This window comes from Canis lupus, chromosome 9 (genome assembly GCF_003254725.2).
Source record: "Canis lupus dingo isolate Sandy chromosome 9, ASM325472v2, whole genome shotgun sequence".
Classification (NCBI taxonomy): Eukaryota; Metazoa; Chordata; class Mammalia; order Carnivora; family Canidae; genus Canis; species Canis lupus.
In genome coordinates, this window is record NC_064251.1 from 12,096,634 (window position 1) to 12,122,189 (window position 25,556).

The following is a 25,556-nucleotide window of genomic DNA, read 5'->3' on the forward strand; positions in this document are numbered from 1 at the left end:
CCCTGACAGTGGCCTAAGGGCTCCAGAAGGGGGGGAGTAGGGAGGGAGCATGGATATGCAGTAAGGGGAGAAGTGCCCTCTGACTCCTACACAGGGGATTCTACACCTTAGAGATGAGGGTCTTACACAGAGACCCCACTGGTATAATAAGAGTGGGCCGAGAAGTCACTCGTGGCTGATGACAGGACAAATCAGAAGGCAGAGGTACTTCTATCTTGCATGTACAGGAGGACTCTGAGGCTTTCTGTATGTCCGTCTAATTGGTGCAAATGTCCTATACCAAGTGGAGATAAACTCTTCTCTGTGCTGAAAGTTGACTATGAGGCAGATATCACACACACACACACACACACACACACACACACACACACGATCTCAGTATATGCATGTATTCCTACTCTAACATACACTTGGCCCTTAAAGGAGTCTTAGCCTAGTGGGAAGGACAAAACATGGACATAATTACAATGAACGTGATGTGTCTCAACCCCACAAACAGTAACTATCAGAAGCTCTCAGAAACCAGAGTACTTGTATGAGACCTAAGAAGCATTCTCATTAAAAACAACTAAAAGACAAGGACAAATTCTATCATTGCTGCTCCTCAGCACTGAACTAGAGGCCTCATCTGGGCAATAAAAAAATCAAATATCGATGAAAGAGGGAAAGGATGACACAAAATTATTATTTATTTTTTTAAAGATTTTACTTCTTTGTTTGACAGAGAGCAAGAGAAAATGAGCACATGAGTGGGGGTAGGGGGATAGGGAGAGAAGGAAGCAAACATCCCACTGAGCAGGGAGCCCAAGGAGGGACTCCATTCCAGGACCCTGAGATCATGACCCGAGCTGAAGGCAGAGGCTTAACTGACTGAGCCACCCAGGTGCCCCAACACAAAATTATTTGTTAAGGAACACTATAATTGCCTACTTAGATAAATTTAAGAAATCAACTGAAAATGTGCTTAAATTTTTAAAGAAATCAACTGAAAATTCAATAGCATTAAGGTTGAGAATAGTTCTGGTTAGCTGGATATATACAAACAAAACATGAACATTTTCCTAAACATGAGTCATGACTGTTTAGAGAATATATGGGGAAAACCCATGGAAAAAATGCCATAATATACCTGGGAATATATTTAATAAGAATTGTACAACGTCTATAAAAAGATAAATTTCAGTTATACTGAAAGACACTAAAGACATAATGAAATGCAAAGAGATGTGAAGTTCCTAATAAGTGAACTCAATATTGCAAAGATGTTAGTTCTTCCCAGACTAACACATGACTTCAATGCAGTTCCAGCCAACCAATCCCATGAATTTTACAAAATGGAAGTTGGCAAGATGATTCTAAGATTCACATGAAAGTGTAAATGCTTGAGAATGACTCAGGCAATTCTAAAAAGAGGTCTTAAGGGGAACCTTTCCCTAGAGATAATAGGTACTATGTACTGATACTTTTCTAAAGTTTCTACTTCTCTATAGTTTCTAAAGATGTTACTTATAATGACTGACCATTCTCACAACTTTACAAGGTGGGTACTATTACCAACCCATTTTCAATATGGGGGAACTGAGACAAAAAAGTAAAGTAACTTGTCTGAAGTCCCAGGGCGAGTAAGTAGAAGTAGCAGAGCTGGGATTTGAACCCAGGCACTGTGGTTCCAGAGTTCATGCTCTTAAGCACCATAAAAATGACTCAATAATAATAAAAAGACTCTTACTGGCATAGGAAATGGATGAATAAGAAAAAATACAAAGTCCCAAACAGATTCATGCATATATGGAAAATTTTATTCTTGACGAAGGTAGCATTTCAAATAAAAGGGGGAAGAATATCTTAGTCAATAAATGTGATCAATAATTGGCTATCTAGGGCAGCCCGGGTGGCGCAGTGGTTTAGCGCTGCCTGCAGCCCAGGGTGTGATCCTGGGGACCTGGGATTGAATCCCACATCAGGCTCCTGCATGGATCCTGCTTCTCCCTCCTCCTGTGTCTCTGCCTCTCTCTCTCTCTATGTCTATCATAAATAAATAAATAAATAAATCTTTAAAAAAATAATAATTGGCTATCTATTTGGAAATAAAACTAAAAAGGTAAGATCCCTGTGTTAGCTTTCTACTGTTGCTCTAACAAATTACCATAAATTTAGCAGCTTGAAACAATGCAAATTCATTATCTTACAGTTCTATAGATCACAAGTCTCAAGAGGCTCACCTGGTTCCTCTGCTCTGGTATCACAAGGCTAAAATCATGGTGTTGGCTAGCCTAGACTCTCATCTGGAGGCTCTGGGAGAGTATTTATTTCTGAGCTCATTCAGGTTTGGGGCACAATTCAAGTTCCTTGCAGCTATAAGGGCTGATGTCGCTACTGTCTTGCTGATGGTTAGCTGGCAGCCTCTCTCAGCCCCTGAAGACCACCTCATATTGCCCTCTCCAATTTTAATCAGCACCAGTGCACTGGATCCTTCTCAAACTTCAAATCTCTCAATCTCTCTGACCTCCTCTCCTGTCACATCCCTTCTGCTTCCAGCCAGAGAAAGTTCGCATGCCCTTAACCCATGCCCAATCATGGGTTTAGATTGGGCCTACTCCCTCTTTTGAAGTCAGTGATTAGTAACTTTAACTACATTTACAAAGAGAATATATTTTATAATATTAGGGTAGGGAAGACCTTCCCAGGCAAACTTAGAAACCATAAAGAAAAAATGAAAAACAATGTTCTCAAAAAAATTAAAATATTGAATACAAAATTAAAGAAGAAGCAACTGAAAGTATTTGCAGTTTACCATACCACTAAGATACAGAATATGTAAGAAAATTAATTTCTATAGGTCAAATTAGAGAAACAAATCAATAGAACAAATTAGCAATGAATGTCATTAAGCAACTCACAGAAATGCAAATACTGGATTTCCACTTCTAGTAATGGACACTTACATAATTCTCTACTAAGTCTGTTTCAAAGTTTAGGGAACTAACAAGGCAGGGAAGAATTATAGGACCAAGATCCTAGAATTATGGCTATCAAGAGAACTTGTAAGTCTGGCATTTGGAATATTTTAATGTAGTGGCCTTTGCCAACTCTGGAGTCATTGGTAAGAGGCTGAGAAGCTGAACAGATCTTTTAACAGCCTCACAAAAAAAAAAAAAAAAAAAAAAAAAGCCATGGAGACACAAATTGCAATCCAGGTCTCACTAAATGGGAGTGCCTGGTAAAAATCCCTTGCTTTGGGTAGATCTCAAAGGGCTAGCCCCTATGAGAAGGAGTAAACTGGAAATAGATAAGCTCTCTCTAAATTTGAGGTCTAGCTTCAAATCATCTCAATCCCTGAAAGTGGATTAAAAGGATTATTCACCATAGCAAGGCCACTACCTGCCTACCTAGAAGCAAATGCAAATTATCTATGGAGGAAATTATCATCATTCTAGGTAGGCCTCAAATTATTTCTATAAAGTTCTATATAAAATATCTGGCACTCAATCAAAAATAGCCGGCTCACAAGAAAGAAAGACAATATGACCAAAAGCCAAGACAAACAAAGGCAATAAAATAAGATCCATGTGAATTCCACATAATGATGATCAGACTTAGACTTTAAAAGAACTGAGATAAATATGTTCCACAAAATAAAAACAGTTGTGAACTTCAGCACAGGGCAGGAAACTAAAAAAAAACTAAGTAAAATTCTAGCTCTGGAAAATATAATAACCAAAATTAAGAACGGGTTTAACAGCAGATTAAACACAGTTAAGGAAAGAATTAGTGAACTAGAAGCTGAAAAAATATCCAGAATAAATACAGAACATATGGAACAAAATTAGAAGGTCTAATATAAATACAATTATCATCTCAAAAAGAGAAGAATCAGGCAGACATTAAAATAGAAAATCTGATACTATAACCACTCAAGAAAGTATATACACAATTAACTGAAAATCTTCCAACAAAGAAAACTCTAAGCCCCAGTGGCTTCATCTACCATTTTAAGGATGAAATAATATCAGTATTAGACAAACTCTTCCAGGAAACAGATAAAGAGAGGATATCCAGCTTGTTTTATGAGGACAGCAAACTTTGATACCAAAGTCTAATATGAACATTATAATAAAAGAAAACCATAGGCTAATCTCAGTCATAAACACAGATGTAAACCCTAAACAAAATATTGGCAAATTGAAATTCATTGAAAGATAAACAGGGATAAGTCATCTTGATCAAAAAGGGCTTATTCTAGGAACACAACACTAATGATTCAACATTAGAAAACTAACCTATGAAGCTCACTATATTAGCAGAATGAAGGGCAAAATTCGTATGACTATCTCAAAGGATGGAAAAAAAAGGCATTTAAGAAACATCCATTTTTAATTTAAAAGTGAAAATTTTTTTTATAAGAATAGAAACTTTCTGGGGATCCCTGGGTGGCTCAGTGGTTTGGCGCCTGACTTTGGCCTAGGGCGCGATCCTGGAGTCCCGGGATTGAGTCCTGCGTTGGGCACCCGGCATGGAGCCTGCTTCTCCCTCCTCCTGTGTCTCTGCCTCTCTCTATGTCTATCATAAATAATAAATAAATAAATATTTAAAAATAAATAAACAAATAAATAAGTCTTTTTTAAAAAAAAGAATAGAAACTTTCTTAATATGACAAAGGGAAACTACACAAAAGTCAACTTTATTTCTATATATCAGGAACCAATGGTGAGAAAATAAAATTTTAAAAGTAATACTATTTCAAACAGCACCATAATATGTAAAGTAAATAGGAATAAACTTAACATAAGATGTGTGAGACATCTTTACATAAAACAATAAAAATGAAAAAAAATTAAAGAATGCTTAAATAAAGCAGAGGAATATACTATGTTCATGGACTGGAAGACTCATTAGAAATTGACAAGTTGAGTTGAAAATTTATATAGAAATGCTAAAGGCTGGGACGCCTGGGTGGCTCAGCAGCTGAGTGTCTGCCTTCGGCTCAGGGCATGATCCTGGGGTTGGGGATAAAGTCCCACATCAGGCTCCTTGCAGGGAGCCTTCTTCTCCCTCTACCTCTGTGTGTCTCTCATGAATAAATAAATAAAATCTTTAAAAAAAAACACAAAAGGCTATGAAGAACCTATCACTAAATGTAAGCTTCCTAAGGGCAAGGGTTTTTCTTTGCTTATTGATGTCTATCAATAAGGCCAATAAAGGACACAATTCATAGTAGGTGCTCAGGAAATATTTGTTGAATTGAATTGAAATGTTGAATGTACTACTTAGGAGTTGTTTTTTTTTTTAATTTTTTTTATTTATTTATGATAGTCACAGAGAGAGAGAGAGAGGCAGAGACATAGGCAGAGGGAGAAGCAGGCTCCATGCACCGGGAGCCCGATGTGGGATTCGATCCCAGGTCTCCAGGATCGCGCCCTGGGCCAAAGGCAGGCGCCAAACCGCTGTGCCACCCAGGGATCCCTACTTAGGAGTTTAAAAAGAAAGTTCACCCTGAGCTTAGTTACCATGGCACATTCTGATTTACCATCTCATTTACCTTCCTCTGTTTACCAACTCAAGCAAAACCTCAAAATCTTCTGAGCCAAATGAAGCATTTGGAATCATTTAGTCTAAGTTGCCAATTTTTTCTTATTCTCTCTGCATGGGCATTCACTCAAGTAAAATCTTAAAGTGGAAGGGTAGAAAACAAAATACACTGCTGTTCTGGATCCGTAGTGGGGTACCAGGCCCGACGCGACACCTATCCGAACCAAGAACCAAGCCTGATGTAAGCCTGACATCTGGGACCTTTCTTCTTTATTGTACCTTGCTACCTACCCGAGCCAGGAAAAGCCCCCCTACATGTCTGTCGTGGCTAACACAGTGCAAACCCTCCCTTACTTTTTTTTTTTTTTAATAAATTTTATTTATTTATTCATGAGAGACACACAGAGAGGCAGAGACACAGGCAGAGGGAGAAACAGGCTCCATGCAGGGAGCCTGACATGGGACTCGGTCCCAGGACCCCAGGATCAGGCCCTCGGCTGAAGGCGGCACTAAACCGCTGAGCCACTGGGGCTGCCTCCTCCCTTACTTCTTAATTAAAATGAGAAAATCTACTGTCAGAGAGCTTTCTACTCCTACTTCTCACCTCCTCTCAATAAACCTGAGTGTAAATCTCACATATGAGACCACAAATGGATCTTTAAATGACATCTTCCTTTATTATAAAAACAGAAGCTCCTAGAAGACAAGATTTCCATGTCAATTCTATATGCTGAGCACTGAGAAGGTATTAGGTTTGTCTGCTTCAAAATAGGTGTCATATTTCATACAATTTATCCATGCCAACGACGCTATATTCACTAGTTCTAATTTCTCCATGTGTTTCAAGAAGTCATTTTTTGCACTTGAACATTTTATGACAATTGGAACTGTCCTTGAGTTCTGTGTAGAAATCCAAAAGGTTACTACCTACATGTAAAATATGTTCAAAGGGCCTTTTAAATTTCTGAAATTTCCAAGGGGCACCTGGGTGGCTCAGTTGGTTAAGTGTCTGTCTTCAGCTCAGGTCATGATCTCAGGGGCCTGGGATTGAGCCCCATGTCAAGCTCCCTGCTCAGTGAGGAGTCTGCTTCTCTCTCTCACTCTGCCCCTCCCCCCTGCTTAGTGCTCTCTCTCTCAAATAAATAAATCTTTAAAAAATATATTTCTGAATTTTCTTTTGTATAAAAATATCACCATTCTTTCCCTATTTCTTTTTTTTTTCTTTCCCTATTTCTAATTTAAACTGATAAACATCTGATGACTCTAAAAAACCTGTGCTCTGTCATTTGTTGGACAATAAACAATTTCAATCACTTCTACCTCAAAATAGCCTCTTTCAACAGGAATGACATATCTTCTGGCTAGAGAGAACAGAAAAGGAATTGTAAGTAAATGACTCAGAATATTTGATAACTTTTCTGAGTGTGACAGGCACAGTAAGTAGTCATCAAACATCTCTCTGTAACCCTGCTGACTCACTCCCACCCTCTTTTACCATCTCTGTGTTTCTCTCTTCTTTTACTTCCTCTTTCCAGCTGTTCCCTCAATTCCATGAATTCAGTGCTTAGCAGCTGCCAGAAAAACAAGGCTTTATATGACACTGCTCAGGGATATATTCTCCTTTCTCTCCTCCTCGGAGACTGTATTCCATTACCTAGGTTAATGATTGTGATAATTCCTCTTGTCCACCAACTTAAAAAGGTAGCATAGAAGAAAACTTGGTTTTAAGCTTTTATTCTTGGGATTTAAGTGCCTCTATAATTTACTGATCTGGAGTAAATCATTTTTGGAATAAAAAGATGATTAAAAAAAAACACTAAAATTCCAAACTACCTGAAAAAAAAATCAAACCGTAAGAAGTCAGAATGTATGATCACATTACTTCATTACACATTACAAGATGAGAGCCAGCCCCAGGCAGACACAGCCAAGCTTTGAAGCCGGCAGCCCCAGGTCAGAGACCTGTGTAGTCCCTTTGTGGCCCTCATCCCCTGTCCCCATCGTCCCCCAGTGTTCGCCACATGGACAAAGAGCCACTTTGACAATGTAGAAAAGGCTTTATGGAAAAACACCTGCAATGATGCAGTGGGTGCTCTGCTGACACTTGGATGTGATATGTCAGCAAAGCACAGGATTAAAAACACGCCTCCTCTCTCCTCCCCCCAGCACAACCAGCCCAGTGAAGTTAAAAACAAAGGGAATCTCAAGAAAGCCATGATGAAATGCAGAGCACATTCATCCCAGAAGAGCTGCTTTAAGTTCTCATTTAACAATGGCGTTGTGATCATCGTGCATAGTTTGGAGTAGACGTTTTGTGTACAAGTGTTGACTTGCTTTGCCACTAAAATCTCTAGAATAACTGATTTGTAAGGAATATTTTGATGAGATGTATATTTTAACAAAAATATTCATGTCCCTGACACTGTGCACCAAATGTTTTTCCGAAAAGAGGCAAGTATTCAAATAAACTCTCATTGAGAATAAGATGTGGCCAAAATTAAATGTGGTTCTATTCCTCATAACAACACAAATTTTAGAATGATGCATCATACCAGCTGTCTGGGAACAAATGTATTTTGTTGGCATGGGAACAAAAGAATTAGTCTGAATTTTGTAAATAAACTGTGGTTATTAAAATTACTCGAAACAAGCCAGAATAATAACCATTAAACATGAAAAGTCAATAAAAGTCTTTGAATTTTATTTCTGTTGCAATTATTATTCCTGTTTTCATAATGTGCTTTCGGATAAAACATAGTTTTGAGCTGTTAGTACTTTTAAATAGATTTCACTGCAGATGAGTTAGCCAACAGCAGCTAAGACTGTGAAGTTTTAAAATCCATTATGGAAAACAGAAATTAAAGGCTTGGAAATCTGCAAAAGACCAATTCTTCCTCTTAACAATTGTCACGATTATTGCTTAATTGATTTTCTGTCTACATAGCAGGGCTATGTAGGGCTGCTTGTGACTCTATGGATTTGTTAGTTACTCTTGATGACTGAGGTAGTTTAAAGACAAGCAGTGCTACCCAACGAAAGCTTTAAATATATTGATGTTGCTTCTAAAATCCATGTTACTCCCCCATAGATCACTAGGCTTTGTGGGAGGCAATTAAATTCTTTGGGAATACAGATGATTGTCATAATGGCGTACCAGGCAGAAGCAGCTAAGGCTCTGCCAGAGACGTGTAGTATGACCCCAAAGTCAGATACTACAGAGATCCAGGTTTATTCTTAAATCCAGGAACCTAGGAAGGAAGCTGCTGAACGCTAAGTTTATCTGTAGAGAAAATAAAGGACTTTGCTGGTATCCTTCCTGCTTTGGCCTTTTGAGGGCATCTTATGGAAAAGATTTGCAAGGAAAATCTGTCCTGGTTTAGAGAGGAGCTGAAAAGTGGGCTGCATGGCATTTGTCACACCATGGATGAACCTAGAGGACAGTAGGCTGAGAGAAATAAACCAGAGAACTCAGAGGATCTCACCCATCTGCAGATTTCTAAAAAGACAGAAAAAAAGGTGAACTCACAGAACCAGAGTGGAATGCTGGCTGCCAGGAGCTGGAGAGTGGGGGAAATGTGGAGACATTGGGTTAAGGGTGAAGTTAAGATAGTTCTGGGTTCTACTGTACAGCATGGTGACTATTACTAATAAGACTGTGTTGTCTCCTTGAAATTGTCAAGAGCGTAGATTTTTTTTTTTAAGAGCGTAGATCTTAAGCATTCTCACCACACACACACACATAACATTAAGTATGGGAAGTGACGGAAGTGTTAATTAACTTAATTGTGGCAATCATTTCACAATGTATACCATGTCATCACATTGTTTTATGTTTGTTTTAAATAGATACAATTTTATTTGTCAATTATACCTCAATAAAGGTGGAAAAATTACTGAGAAAAAAAGAGGAAAGGTGGGCTGTGTGGGTAGGGTGCTGGCATTTTGCTTTCTCCTTGTTTTCCTCAACCTACGAACCCTTCTGAGGGCCCACAGGTAAGTCATGAGAATGCTCAGTAATCCCACTCACCCCAGATGACAATTATAAAATAATTACAATATTTATTCTAACAAAAGCCTAGACAAGAATATGTTCAGAAAGAGTCTACTTAGCATATGTTTAGGGGGTGCAATATAAAAGGATCTGGAGTCATTACCCAAGTCTGGTGGCTTTTCCAACTCTTTTTTTTTTTTTTTTATTTATGATAGTCATACAGAGAGAGAGAGAGAGGCAGAGACACAGGCAGAGGGAGAAGCAGGCTCCATGCACCGGGAGCCCGACATGGGATTCGATCCCGGGTCTCTAGGATCGCGCCCTGGGCCAAAGGCAGGCGCCAAACCGCTGCACCACCCAGGGATCCCTTTTCCAACTCTTCATTCTCCTTGTAGCACACAAGGCTGCTAATCCTCCCTCCCTCCTTCCTGTCTTCCTGCCACAAATTCACCAAGTGCCACATGGGCCCAGCACTGGGTTGAATGCTGAGATACAAGGATGTAGATGACACAGTCCCAGCCCCAAGGCCCACCTTCAAAAGAACATCTACTACGGGGGTTTGATGGGAAAACCTTTAGTAGAGTTTCACAGAAAGTGTTAAAAGAGCACAGATGAAAGAGGGAAATGAAGTGGGCAAGAGAATTCTGAGGATGAGATTCAGGACAGGAGGGGCTTTACTGAGCAATTCAGTGCAGCATTGGTGGGCATCTTGAGGTGATACACAGAGCTGTTACTCTGAAGGACCTTAAAGTCTAGTGGGGAACTCTTGTTGGTTTTCATGACATTAAATTCTTCTGGCCTTCCTCTTCTCTCCCTGACCATTCACTCCTTTAAAATCCTTTATGGGGGGATCCCTGGGTGGCTCAGTGGTTTAGCACCTGCCTTTGGCCCAGGGTGCGATCCTGGAGTCCTGGGATCGAGTCCTGCATCGGGCTCCTGGCGTGGAGCCTGCTTCTCCCTCTGCCTGTGTCTCTGCCTCTCTCTCTCTCATGAATAAATAAAATCTTAAAAAACAAATCCTCTATGTACCCTTCCCTACTTTTTCTTGTCCATGCGTCAGCCCATGGGCCCCTCGTCTCTTCTCTCAGTATCATCCACATCCTGTGGGCATTAATAGATTCCCCCATCAAGAGGATTCAGACATATATACATTCCTTCTTGAGTTCTAGATTCAGATTTTAGACCCCCACCCCTCCTTGTGTTCTAGTTCAGATTGTCAACTACATGTCTCCAAATGAATGTCCTGCTGCTAGTCTCTCAGACTCAACATTCAGGGGACAATACACTATTCATCAGCCTATCAATTCAAAAATGTGGTATTATTTTTTTCTTCTGCCCTCTAAATCTTCGTGTTCTGTGAATTTCAAGTGAGGCTTCATATCTACTCCTTTCTTTCTATTCCCTTTGACAAGATCCAGTTCGAGCCCCCCTGATCTCCTGGGACTCGTGATGTGAATTTTAGTGCTATACCCTCTGAATTTCTCTTTTCATCCCTTGTTCGTCTCATCTTCTGCTGCCAGATTAATCTTTCTAAAGTATAAATGCAATCATATAACACTACCCAGGTAAAGGGCAAAAAGCCTCAATGGCTGGCAACTGCTTTCTGACCAATGCTTGAATTCCTTAGCACTGCATCCAAGATTGGCCACCAATGCTCCTAACACATAGCACGGTGCCTGGTAAAGAAGAGGTAACACAGGTCAGTTCTTTTTTTGAATGGATGAAATTAACATGGCTAACTCTCTGGTCTTATTTTCCTTTTCACTGATAATACCCTCTGACCAAGATATTACCCACTATTCCCTGAACCTTCTGAGCCCGTTCTGCTTCACACCTTCTCTCATTCTGTTCCAAATGTCTTTCCTTCCTGCTGATGCCTAGCTCATATGTCCCCTTGTACTCTATGGATAACTATAATGAAACACACTTCATCTGCATTATGTTTTATATTTTTTGAAGTATTTCTCACACATTATCTTGTTTTGATGTTCAAATCACCTGTGGGAAGGAATTATTACTGACATTTTATGAACTCGATATCCAGAAAGGTTAAGTAACTTGTCCAAGAGCATATGACCAGTAGTGACAAAGATAGACCTAGAACCAGCAGCACTTCTCTGCTGGATCATACTAGTCCTTGAAGGCTCTCCTTTTACTCCTCCTGGTGTCTTGGTAGCGGTCTCTGGGACAGTCTCTCTCCCCACCTCAAATACAATTACCTGTGACTACCTTGTTCACTAGATTCTCTTTTAATTTTAATAGATTTTATTCATTTCTTCACGACAGACACACAGAGGCAGAGACATAGGCATAGGGAGAAGCAGGCTCCCTGCAAGGAGCCTGATGCGGGACTCGACCCTAGGACTCCAGGATCATGACCTGAGCCAAAGGCAGACAGACGCTCAACCACTGAGCCACCCAGGTGCCCCTCTCCTAAATTAACTGATGTGGCTAGACCTTAAATATAAAATGCACTGCTACAAAGCTGTGATTGAAATGTTAAGTGTGACTGGATGTTGTTTATTCAGTTTTTGTACTTTTTAATAATTTTTCAATGTGAATATAATTGACAATGTTCCATTAGTCTCAGGTGTTATGACATAGTGATTTGACAAAATTATACATTATGCTATGCTCACCACAAGTGTAGCTACCATCTGTTACCATAAATGCTATTATAGCATCATTTACTATATTCCTTATGCTAGGCCTTGTAGTCCCATGACTCATTCCATAACTGGAAGCCTATGTCTCCCACTCCCCATCACTCATTTTGCCCATCCCCTCATCCCCCACCTCCCCTCAGGCAACCATCAGTTTGTTCCAATGTTATAGGTCTGATTCTGCTTTTGGTCGTTTATTAGTTTTTTTTTATGAATCCAAATGAGTAAAATCATATGGTATTTGTCTTTCTCAGTCTGAATTACTTCACTCAGCAAAATATCCTCTAGGTCTATCCATGTTGTTGCAAATGGCATGATCTCATCACTTTCTATGGCTGTGTAATATTCCACTGTGTGTGTGTGTGGGGGGGAGAAAGGGATAAATTGGAATATACGTGAGATACGTATAAAATGGGGTATATTCAATGGAATAAATTCTCACACACACACTCTCTCTCTCAATACATATATGTCACATTTTCCTTATCTACCTTTCTAATCATGGGCATTTAGGTTTCACCCCTATCTTGGCTATTGTAAATAATGCTGCAATAAACGGGGTGGCATTTATCTTTTTTTTTTTTTTGGCATTTATCTTTTTGAATTAGTATTTTTGTTTTCTTTGGGTAAATTGTATTTTTAATTTTTTGAGGAACCTCCATACCATTTTCCACAGTGGCTGCATCAATTTATCTTCCCACCAACAGTGCATGAGGATTCCTTTTTCTCCACAACCTCATCACTTGTTATCTCTTGTCTTTTTGCTTCTAGACGTTCTGACAGGTATGAGGCACTGTGGTTTGATTTGCATTTCCCTGGTGATGAGTGATATTCGAGTATCTTTTCATGTGTCTGATGGTCATCTGGATGTCTTCTTTGGAAAAATGTCTATTCAGGTCTTCTGCCCATTTTTTAATCGTATTGCTTGCATTATTTTGGTGTTGAGTTGTAGAAGTTCTTTATATATTTTGAATGTTAGACATTATAGGATATACCAGAGGCTCTCCAGGGACGGCCCCAGGCAACAAGATGAGGCAGGGGCTCAGGTGCTCCACAAGAAGCTGGCAGAAGCACTGGTCCTTTCCTGACCTCTCAGCGAGGATCTGGTTCCCTTGAAGGCCACAGGCTCCTAAACCCACTGCCTGCCTACAGGCTCCAAGCTCTGCCTGGGGAGATGGGCCCTAACCTTTTACCAGCTAAAGATCTTTCCATTCCTTCCCCTTGGGGAAGATATGCAGCAGTATCAATGTGCGTGTTTTTTCTGCATCTCGTGATTGAGTCTCTATGCTGCCATTTAGAAGAAAAAGAACCTCCTTTAAATTCCATGCCCGGCATCCATTTTACACGTATGTTCTCTGCTCTACTCAACTGTAAACTCTTTGAGGACAAGAACTATAACTTAATCATCTTTGTTTCTTCTCAGTACCTATCATTGTCTGGCACAATAAGCCTATCAAAAGAATGAAATATTGTGCAAAAAAAGTATGACCCTGCAAATGAAATACACAGCATTATACTTTATTGAATCTCAAAGGTATTATTTTTTCTAATTCATTTAAAATGATCTTCTGAGAAACTGAGTGATCAATGTAACCAGAGCTACTCAGACTTTCAAAACTTAAGATACTCCATACAAAGGACGAGCTTTGTCACACATATGCTATTATTTGACATTGTTTGGTGCCTTTGTGATAAATATGTGCTCTGTATAGTGTTAAAAATACCATAAGTAAAATGTTAGACTATTTCTTTTCTTCTTTTTTCTATAACTTACCAGACCAAATTATCTTGGCTAGAGCTAGCACATTACTTAGTCTCACTGCAAATACTGAAATATGGTTTGCTCCCAAAAATGAGATTTAGTTTTACATGTATCTGTACCTATGAGATACATGGCATTTATCCATTTTGCATAGTGCCCAACATCATGGGAAATAAATTCCGGGACGCCTGGGTGGCTCAGCAGTTGGGCACCTGCCCCCGGCTCAGGGCGTGATCCGCGGTCTCAGCATCGAGTCCCACATCGGGCTCCCTGCCTGGAGCCTGCTTCTCCCTCTGCCTACATCTCTGCCTTTCTCTTTCATGAATAAATAAATAAAATCTTAAAAAAAAAAAAAAAGAAAAGAAAAGAAATTCTTTTCTGGGAGTGAGCTGCCCACCTAGCGCACAGGTAGGAGCAGTCTTACCCTGGAGCCCACCACTACCATGTTAGGGATTCACCTCCTTTTCTGATGGTTTACTTTCCTTGCATGATGAGGAAGTTCACTCAGAGCTCTGATCCCTCTTTTTTGCTGCAATTATGGGATTCTTGCTTGGATCTAATTTACAATTAGAAATTATTAACCCCTGGAATGGACTCAAATAATGATGATTTTAAAATTAGTTTGTTATTTGTGGATTACAGGAAACCTGCTTCTATATAGCGTTTAGAACATTAGTATTTTCTCATTTTATTTGTATTATCTTGAATGTAAATGAGGAGCAAATTAACCCTTTGTAACTATGGGTGAACAAGCCTTCTTTGCTCGCTGAGGAGCAAAGACTGAGCTACCCAGGGTGAGGGGAGAGGTGATGGCACCCGGGCAAGTGGTGGACAGCGAGAATACCACCCATCAAGACCTGATGAGAAGCAGCTTTTTGTTTTTAATTAAAAACATAACTTTTAAAATGCCTCATTCATTTTTTGTTTTTATAGACTCAAAACACAGGAATTTTTCTTAAATGAAAAACAGAAACAGTTTAAAAAAAAATTTTTTTTTTTTAAGCAAGCAAGTTAAAAAAAGGAAGGCCGGGAAGTTGTCCTTTGTAATCCTGCCAGTCTCAATTTTGATTCTTTGTGCAACGAGTATCAGTATAATAATATTCGGTTGAAAAGAAAGAGAAGAAAGTTCCAAGAAGCTGTTTTGATTATTTGACAGGCTGATGTCAGGCTGGCTACTGGTACTGCAGTTGCTTTGACAGATGCAGAGAAGAAAATCATACACAATAATTTCGACATCTGAAATATCCTAAGTAAGCTCCCTGTATAAGGAGATCCTATACAATGTCCATGGCGATACTCACAGTTACTTTTCACTACTTCCATTAGGGTCGCAAATTGAAAGGGGGCTGCAGATAAAATCAAAGTTAGACGAAAGATAGAGGAACAGAATGTATTACATGCCCGTTATTGGCTCCTCAGTTTTGTTGAAACAATTGGCATTTAATCCTAGCCACACCCTAAGATCTTGCGGAAAGAATTCAACATTTTATGGTTGCAAAGATTACGAAATACTCAGTTTTACCCGTGGGTATTTCCTGACATTTCTTTGGTAAACTGTAGCCATAATAGAAGATATCAGGAATTGGTGCAAGAAATAAGTCTAAAAAGCCATTGTCACTGGAAAGATGAAAGCAACTTTGATGATCAAAAAGAAGTCAATAAAAAAAGATAGAAAATGGTCCCTGGATCCTTCCCTATTGTTCATCTGGGATTTCTTAATTTCCCTACTCTCAATATGTTATGGAATTTTCTGTGTGAAGTTTTGCCATGAATTAAGAGTGATGTCAACAAAGTTTCACCTGAAGTATTTTGTCACAAACTGGAGAAGCCCCGGGGAGGGAGGCCGTTTCCTGCTGTTAGGCAGCCGGAGCCGGGGGTGAGCTCAGCTGACCTCAGGGGCACACGGGCCTGCCCGTGAGGGGCACTGTCATCCGCAGCCACGTCTGCTCGCCTCGGGTTTCCTGGCGCTTGGCCGCGCTCTGCCCACGGAGGCCGGCGGCAGCTGCTACCGCAGCCAGCGCCCGCGACCCCGTCACTCCTGTCAGGGGGGCGGGAAGGGGCTAGAACTCTGATGCACCTGGGCTGGAATCCACCTCTCCTCTTCGCCAGCTGTATGCGCCTGGACGAGCTGCTCCGCCTCCTCGTGAACGGGTGAACCGGCGACAGTCCTGGCCTTACACGGCGGGCATCACGCCCAAGGAGCCAACACGGGCGGTTCTGGGACGGCCTCGGTCGCGGTCGGGCCTTTGATGGAGGGTAGTTATTATTCAATTCTTCATCCTCGTCCTGTCTCAGGTTGGGACACTGCTCACCGACTGCTCACTGGGCTCCACGCGAGTCCCGCACGGCCTCGTACGGGCACCTACGCACGCATTCGTGCATCCCGTGTGTACGCGGCGCGCACGTACCCGGATGTGCGTCAGAGGGCCGGAAGAGCCCTGGGAGACAAGTCACAGCCACGTACGTGCACTTACGCACGTATTCGTGCATCCCCCGTGTGTACGCGGCGCGCACGTACCCGGATGTGCGTCGAGGGCCGCAAGGCGCCCTGCGAGTCGTCACAGCCACGTACATGCACGTACGCACGTATTTGTGCACACCGTGTGTACATGGCGCGCACGTACCCGGATGTGCGTCAGGGGGCCGGAAGAGCCCTGGGAGACAAGTCACAGCCACGTACATGCACGTACAAATGTATACGTGCATCCCGTGTGTACGCGGCGCGCACGTACCCGGATGTGCGTCAGGGGGCCGGAAGAGCCCTGGGAGACAAGTCACAGCCACGTACATGCACATACACATGTATACGTGCATCCCGTGTGTACGCGGCGCGCACGTACCCGGATGTGCATTCTGGGGCTGCAAGGCGCCCTGCGAGTGAAGTCACAGCGACATACGTGCATGTACGAGCGTATTCGTGCATCCTGTGTGTACGTGGCGCGCACGTACCGGATGTGCGTCAGAGGGTAGGAAGGAGCCCTGCGAGTCGTCACAGCCACGTACATGCACGTAGGCACGTATTCGTGCATCCCGTATCCGCGGTGCGCAGGTACCCGGATGTGCGTCAGGGGCCGCAAGGCGCCCTGCGAGTCAAGTCACAGAGTACTAATGGGCAGCGTCTCGCAGATGCGCGCGTCGGCCTGTTGGCGCCCACCCCACCCGGATCCTGGTTGTAAACGCTGCAGACATGAAAGACGTTTCCCTGTCAGCCTTCCTTCAGTGTTTACTGTTCCCACGAGGTCACCATTATCGAACCTCGTGTTTCTACGGGACGAGCGGGGCCCGTAGGCGGCGTCCGTGCAGAAAGGCCGGTGGCGCCTGGGACGATGTCAGCACCCCTATCCTATAGCAGGGGCTGGGGACACGGCAGTTACCAAAGGTTTCGTTAGGCCTCGCGATCTCTATGGATGACGTGGCTGACTTTTTAAACTTTAACTCAGCTTTAACTTTTAAACTTTGAACTCAAAATTACCACAAAGAATACACCACTACAACCGGAAGAACTGGATGAACATAATTCTGTCTTTGAAAATAAAATAGGTCATTAGCTATTGTCATGGCCAGATTATTCTGGTTATAGGAGATTCACTTTACGGAAGTGATCAACTTCAAGATCAACTTCACGGAAAGACGGAGAGTACGAAGGCTCAAAAGAACGCGGGATCTGCGCGGCGAAGGCGGCCCCGCCCACCCAACGCCACCGCCCACCCAACGCCACCGCCCCTTCCCGTCCCAGGCCCTCACCAGCGGGGGATCCTGATTGGTCCAGGCTGCTTGGCGTCACCTGAGCCCTCTGGCCTGGGATTGGACAGGCCAGGCTGACCATGTGACTGGTCCTGGCCAATGGGATGTGCAGGGGAGGCAAGCGCGGGCGGCGCGGCGGGGGTCCGGGAAGGGGCTCCAGACTGCGCAGCAGGACCCCCCGGACGCCGCCTGGGGCTGCGGCAGCCCTCCGAGCAGCGGAGCCTGGCCTCCCCGCAGACTTGCGGCCGTGTGAGTCAGCGGCCCCTAAGCTGTTTATGCCACCGGGGCGGGGGGGGGGGTGTTCTGCGCCTCGGCCCCACCCCCCACCCCCCCAGCAGCCGAGCGGGAGCGGGACACTACCTGTTCCTGGGACTCCAGTTCCCTGTGCTGTAGTTTCTTCTCTGCGCACCGCACCTGGTTAGCGCGGGCTTCTAGTTCGTCTTGTAAAGCCTGAAACGGTGGAAGATAAACACGGAGACGTTAGAAATGACGCTAGAAATGAGACCACCGGAAAGGCCTCGGCTCTAGTCCGCCGTTGCTGCTGTTCCGCAGAGCTCGGGCAAACAGAACCAGGCCTTTAGGGGCACGCCCAGGTGTTTTCTGGTTCAGGAATAGCGAGTCTAACAAATTCCGAAGGTAAGACAGACACTAGCAGGTGTCAGCTCAGTTAATAAAAATGTCTCTGATACCCCCTGCACAGAGACGCAAGCATGCAATGAAGCATAAAGCTGTGGCTAATTACAGCAGCTCTGTGGGTCCACCTGCAAGGTGCGCTGCCCTCGGAGAAGTGTGGTGACAGCCTGGGGACTGTAATGTCGGACCAACACGTCAGTCTTCCAAATTATTCTCCTAGTAACCTTAAAGGAATTTCTTTATTAAGTCATGAAGGATGGTGTGGAATTTGAGGAACCCGTCAGAAGTTTACAGAGAGGAACTCTCTCCGTTGCCAAGTGGCCACTGGAAAAGAATTTTGGTTAATATGGGGAACTCAGAACCCATGAGGTCAATAATTATCATTGCCTCAACTACTATTTTGAGTGAAGAGGTGAATTCGAAAAGATACAATGCATTCAAACACCTTGACATAATTACGGATATGATATGCAGAAAGTTACAGTGAGAAGAAGACAGGCATGGTAACTGTAAAGGTGTCAAATTCTCAAAATAAAATTCAATCAAGACAACAGACTTCCTGCTAGGTGTCAAGAACTGTGATAGCATTCTAAATAGAAGAGTAAAAGAAACCAGACAACAAAAAAATTCCCTCTTCTCATGAAGCTTGTATTACATTGGGGGGTAGACAATAAGCAAATAAGTATAATATTGTCAGTGATAAGTGTAGAGGAGGAATTAAGCAGGGCAGGGGGATATTCTGGAGTGGGGTCAGTGAAGATCTTATAATTCTAAACAGATGGCCCAAGAAGACTTGAGCAAAGACCTGAAGGAAGAGAGAGAGCAAGTCATGGACATCTGCAGGAAGAACCCTCCAAGCAGGGGACACTGTATGTGCAAAGGCCCTGAGGTGGCATGTTCGAGCCAGTGTGGAGAGTGGGCTGCAACCACATCAGAGACATCCTAGATGCCAGGTCCCATCAGGTCACACAAAACCTCAGAGGGCAATTGAGAACTTTAGCTTTTATTTTTTTATTATTATTTTTTAAATGTCTTATTTATTTATTCATGAGACAGAGAGAGAGAGAGGCAGAGAGAGAAGTGGGCTCCTCGCAGGGAGCCTGATGTGGGACTCAATCCCAGACTCCGGGATCATGTCCTGAGCTGAAGGCAGACGCTCAACCACTGAGCCATCCAGGTGTCCTGAGAACTTTAGCTTTTATTCCGAGATAGAAGGAAAGCTACTGGAGGGTGTGGGCAAGTGTTGTTTTGGTTGCCATGAGGAACGGATGGACAAGGGGTAAGGGCAGAAGCAGGGAGGCAGGGCAGAGGCCATTGAAACATACTGGGGAAGGGTGACGGGGAATTGGTGGGCGGTAGCAGGTGGGGGTGAGGGAAGCGTCAGAGCCCTGATATATTTGAAGACAGTGACAGCCCCAAGGGGTGGATGCAGAGCATGAAAATAAGATTCCCAGGATTTTGGCTTGAACAGGTAGAAGGCAGCAGTTAGGGAAGGTTAAGGGAGGGGTCAGCCAAAGATGGGTTGCATTAAGTCTGGAATGTCCAAGCAAAGATACTGGGTTTGCTGCTAGGAGTAAGAGTCTGAGGTTCAGACAGAAATGTCTAAGTCATTAAGAATTCTTCCAATGCAACGCCAGTCTCTTCTACATACAGACCTATACACAGTGGTTCTTAACCTTTCCTGGGGTTCTGGACCCAGCCAGCCAGCATCTGATGAAGGGTATGTGGTTACTCTCCTCATGGAGAAAGTATGCTTATGATTTTGTTTTTGATTTCAGGGAGTCCACATACTGCCTAAAGCCCATCTATGGATGAACCCCAGGCTAAGAGCCTCTAATTTATTTATTTTTAATTTATTTATTTATTCATGAGAGACACAGACAGAGAGAGAGAGAGGCCGAGACATGGGCAGAGAGAGAAGCAGGCTCCGTGCAGGAGCCTGATGTGGGACTCCATCCTGGATCCCGGGATCACTACCTGAGCCAAAGGCAGGCGCCCAACCGCTGAGCCACCCAGGCATCCCAAGAGCTTCTAATTTAAAAAGTTAAATGGGGGGGGGGGGAGTTAAATGGTTTCAGGACGAGGTTAAAAGCTTTAGGGGCTCTTTGATATCATGCTTGATTATAAAATCCACAATTCAACCAAGTCTGCCAACCAGCTTGAAGGTATTGTTTATAATTCTGTTATTGTGGTCTGAGAATGTGACTATTCCTAGGTTTGTTGATCAAGTAGCAATTTCTTTTTTTTTCCTTTTGGTAGCTACCAGTACAGAGGATCTTCTCCGCTTCTCTGGTGGCATCATGGGGGAGAGTAATGATTACTGTCGTGGGAAGAACGTTGGCACGTTTTTTTGTTCCCAGTCTTGCCTGCTCTCCCCTTCCACCCTTATCCTGCTGTCAGAGTGATCTTCTTAACCCGAAATCTAATTATGTCAGTCCCCCACTGAAATGCTTAAACAATACTCCAGCATCCCTGAGATGGCGTTCAAAGTCCTGAGCGTGGCTTTCAGGGACCTCTGTCCTCTGGCTCTGGCCAGGCTGAGCCCCACGAAGCCTCAGTGTCATGCTGCTGCCATGGCCAGGATCAATAATGCCAGGAGATACCACTGACTGCGTGTGTTTTATTTTTAACCCTCACCGCATCCCCGGCAGTAGGTGTTGCTTCATCTATGCTTGAGAGCACATAATTGAGGCTCAGCGAGGTTGAGAAGCCGGCTCAGGTCCCTGTGGCCCGTACTCAGGCACTGGACTGGAATTTTAAAACACTAACTTCAAATTCTGTACATTTTGCTCCTCGTCGTGCTGCCTCTTTCTCCCTCTGTACCTGTTTTCTCTTTTCTCTGCCTGGAAGCTGCCCCACCTGCTCGCTTGATGGTGTCAATCCTGAGAACTCAGAATGGACTCCTCTGGGCTTTTATCCGTCCAGTGCTTAAGAGAATCACAGTCCAGGTCTGTGCGGGGCTGAGCGACAGAAGCTCAGGGCTCTCTCCCCTTCAGGTCTGCAAGCCGAGGGCCAGGCCAGCTCCACGCCAGGCACACACTTGACACTCGACTCATGTTTGTGGAGGGAGCTAATAAATATTTGAACTATACTCCCTGAGGAAATGTACTTCAATCAGCAGAGCTCCCAAACGTCCTTAATACAGCACGTTAAGCTAAAGGTTATTAGATTTCTCAAAATACAGAATATACCACTCTACCTTCCAAATACCTATATGACATTACTGTTTCTTGTGGCGATATGTTGTGTGGTTTCTGCCACATTAAAAACTACAACACTGCCTGTATTTTTTTTTTTTTTAGTTTTTGTTTTATTAAAAAAAAAAAGATTGATTTATTTGAGAGAGGGGAAGCGCGTGGATGTGTGTGCACACATGCGTACCCGCAGGGGGAGGGAGTGGTCGAGGGAGAGGGAGAGAGAAAATCAAGCAGACTCCCTGCGGAGCGTGGAGCCTGGTAGGGGGCTTGACCTCATGACCCGGAGATCATAACCTGAGCTGAAACCAAGAGCCCGAGGCTCAATAAACTGAGCCACCCAGGCACCCTTAGTTTTTATTTCACAGAGAAAAAAATAAAGGAGACGTGTATCTCCCTTGTCTTAAACAAAAAATAAAGGAGACATGTACCTCCCTTGTCTTAAACAAAACATTGTTCCCTGCTTCCTGCCCTCGCCCCTGCCATGCCTCCAGCAGCAGACCCTGGGAGTAGCTACATGCAGTGTCCCCTCTCTGTCTCTGCACCTTCTTAGCATCCCATTGCACCTGCCAGCTGTCCTCACCATGCTCCTGAGTCCATTTTCATCACAGTCACTTGTCACCTCCCAAATGCCAAAGCTTCCAGAAGCCAATTTTCTTCCTCATCCCCTGGCAGTATTTGGCCCTGTTCACATCCCAGTGTTTTGAATTTTGAGGAACTAATTCTGCGGAGTGAAGCCAGGGGTCAAGTAAGGCTGCTGTGAGAGTGCAGCAGCCAGACAGGACGCCAGACAGGACAGGAGGGCTTAAGAGAGGGCTGAGGATGGAAGTGATGGGACCGTGAATGGGGTGTCAAGGGAAAGAGGGACGCAGAGAGACCATAAGGCTTTGATGCTGAACGACCATGGAATATGACACTATGAACTACTAAAGGGCCAAGGAGCAAGCCAGAGCAGTGGGGGTGGGATTTTTTTCTTTTTTAAGATTTTATTTATTTATTCATGAGAGACACAGAGAGAGGCAGAGACATAGGCAGAGGGAGAAGCAGGCTCCCTGTGGGCAGCCCAATGGGAGACTAGATCCCAGGACCCTGGGATCACAACCTGAGCTGAAGGCAAATGCTCAACCACTGAGCCACCCAGGTGCCCCCCAGAAAATGGTTTTTGACCAGATGAGTGTAAGGTGCTGGTGGGACTTGACGGGAGACCAGTGACACTGGGAGAGGGTTCTGAGCAGTGAAGAGGGATCTCAGGCTAAGTACGAATGGGCCACTTCCTTGGGGAAGGAAGTAGAAAGAGAAGAGGTTCACAAACCTGACTCCTGGCTGACATCCCTGTGGAGAAGCAGGCGGAGGGGGAGCATGCCAAGGGGGCCGGTGATAACTTGGGGGTCAAGGTGTGGCTGAGAAGTTAGCATTACAGGGCTCTGGCTGAAAGCCTTTCTCAGAATTAGACCTGATTCTATCTCCACACTCCACACAGTGAAAAGATGAAGTCAACCATATTTTATCAATATTATCAAAACAGAAGTGAAATTACATTTGCTTTTCAAAAAGGTACCACTCTTCAAATTTGCTCGTAGTTTGAAGATGTAAGACATGATCTTTTTAAGGTTAATCAGAGAAAGCAGTGTGTCTAGAAATTACTTTTATTATCTGTTAAATCAGTTTCAAAAATTGAAAAGTAACCAAATAATATGCCACTTTCAAAAAAGTTAAAACGTCCTTAGATGAAAGGAAAATGACAGTTTATATTGGCAGCTGTTCCTAGCCTCGTATTCTAAAATATTATTAGGCCATTAGGGTTCCAACCTCAGAATCTGACATAAGGACTGTGTGAAAGTGACCACAATTACTCAATCAGTACAAGCAGGAACATTCTTTCGAGTTGTGGCTTCTTTATTCAAAAACCTTCAGATCTAACATTCAACACACACAAAAAAATCACAACTTTTAGTTTATTCCTGAGAAAAGCCCATGATAATGAAAGAACAGAATGTCCAACACTAAGTCACCAATATAAAACAGAATCCAACTTGCACCACTGAACTGTTTTTTCTGCAAAATTATTCCCCATCTCTCTGCTCTGCTGTGTTAACTTGCATCATTACTGAAAAGGCAGTTCTTTTCTCCCAATTAAACCTGCCTTTAAATGCCATGGAAGTCATCTTGCTGTAGGAAGCTACATTGTGCCGGCTTCCAGAGTGCTTTGTTGGTGGTTCGGGAACAAAGAATGACACTTTCCAGAGGAAAAATGTAAATGACATAATAAGCTTTGCAAGAACAATGAGGGCATACCACTCTTTAAAAGGGAGCACGTTATAAGAGAATTTGATTTGTTTGTTTAAAATATGAAAATAATTAGGGCAAATTAAAGTCTGAAAGACTATACATGTCAATGGACTTTTGCAGGGTGAGGAGGAGCACTGGTAGCTAGTGTGCCCATTGAATGGCACCTGTGTCAGTACTAGAGCTCTGCTCTTGGTTTGGGGATGGGGAAGAGTACTATAGTCAATATTATTTTCACAAAATTTGTAAACATGATTCAAAGCAAACCACTCAACTTGTAAAACCATGCATTAAGGAATTATTTGTAGTCTTATTAAAAACCAAAGTTTCGGGCAGCCCTGGTGGCTCAGTGGTTTAGCGCCGCCTTCAGCCCAGGGTGTGATCCTGGAGACCCGGGATGGAGTCGCACATCAGGCTTCCTGCATGGAGCCTGCTTCTCCTCTGCCTGTGTCTCTGCCCCTCTCTATCTCTCTCTGTGTGTTTCTCTCATAAATAAATAAAATCTTAAAAAAAAAATAAATAAAAACCAAAGTTTCTCTGGCAGTTCAGGATCAATTAAACAAACATGAAATGATGGCAGATACTTGCCTTTTAATAATGAGTAAGTGAAACAAAATAGTTCATTTCAATTATAAAGTGGTCAACAAGGTATTTACTGAAGGGAAAAAGTCACTGGAAGGGAGGAACACTGTGCTATAGTGATAAAAAAAAGATATAAGGTATCTGGTCGGCTCAGTCAAAAGACCACATGGCTCTTGATCTTGGGGTTGAGTTTGAGCTCCACATAGGGTGGAGAGATTGGATGGATAGATAGATAGATAGATAGATAGATAGATAGATAGATAATCACAATGTTCCCAGTATACAAGGCATATGACAGAGACTTTCAGATTTAGTCTTTTAGTGTGAGCAGAAGTCTTTCTAGAGATCTGACCTTGCCCTTAGCCAACCTCTCAGCCAGCTCCACAGATGGAGGTGGGGGTGGGTGTCCTTTCTGGCTCATGAGAGCTACGACCTTATGAACATTTTTTTTTTTAAGATTTATTTGAAAAAGAGAGAGCACAAGAAGGGGAGGGGTAAAGGAAGAGAGAGGAACAGGCTCCCACTGAGCAGAGAGCCCAAAGCTGGGCTCAATCCCATCATGACCTGAGCGAAAGGCAGATGCTTAACCACTGAGCCACCCAGGCACCCCATAATCTTTTGTCAGTGGGCTGTCTGGACAAGCACATTTGTCCTCATCTCATCCCCTAGAATATCTGTGGTCCAGGTTCTCAAACTCTCGACTTACCCATCTTTAACAAAACCTCCATTGTGAGAAATTTGGGAAACTACTTTCCAATCAAAACAGAATCAACAGGAAAAAGCTACCCTTCTCTTGAGTCACTTCTGGAAACACTGTCAGCAGAGTGAACTCTTACCATTTTGTTACCAAGACTGTAGGAGTATGAGTCCCCGATTTTTGAAACAGTTCTCACTGACTTGAAATTTAATGCATTTTACACTTCTATTCTGCCTCATTCGATGTTGCCAAGTTTTGGCAAAACGCCTACGTCTGACCTTTTCACAAATCATCATGAGGCCTACGGGGACATTTTTTCTGAGCCTGCTGTAAGTACACTGAGGGGCAAAGGGTAAACAGACCCTCTCCTTGGTTCTCTCCCATAGACCATATTCCACATATTCTCTGGGACATGGGAATCTTGAACAGTATAGAGTCCCTTTATTTGAAAAACTGGGTTAAAGCATATGTAGAT

General features: G+C 43.1%; 1 protein-coding gene and 1 long non-coding RNA gene across 9 annotated transcripts in view; one reads left to right on the forward strand and one right to left on the reverse strand.

Annotated features, from left to right (window-relative positions):
- CEP112 (centrosomal protein 112) overlaps window positions 1-25,556 on the reverse strand; it is a 401,294-nt gene that overhangs the window by 25,642 nt on the left and 350,096 nt on the right. For all 7 annotated transcript variants that reach the window (XR_007412846.1, XM_049113963.1, XM_049113965.1 and 4 more), the window contains one exon: window positions 18,050-18,139. Coding sequence is in view for 6 of the 7 variants with exons in the window: in XM_049113963.1 (XP_048969920.1) it covers window positions 18,050-18,139 (90 nt within the window). In the remaining variant the exon portion in view is untranslated. The remainder of the gene's footprint in view (window positions 1-18,049; window positions 18,140-25,556) is intronic.
- Window positions 18,135-21,663, forward strand: LOC112653022 (uncharacterized). 2 transcript variants are annotated; one of them, XR_003131874.3, is made up of 2 exons: window positions 18,135-19,285; window positions 20,582-21,663. It is a non-coding gene; the product is annotated as an uncharacterized LOC112653022 (long non-coding RNA). The 2 variants fall into 2 exon arrangements; XR_007412848.1 differs by having other exon boundaries at window positions 18,135-18,325.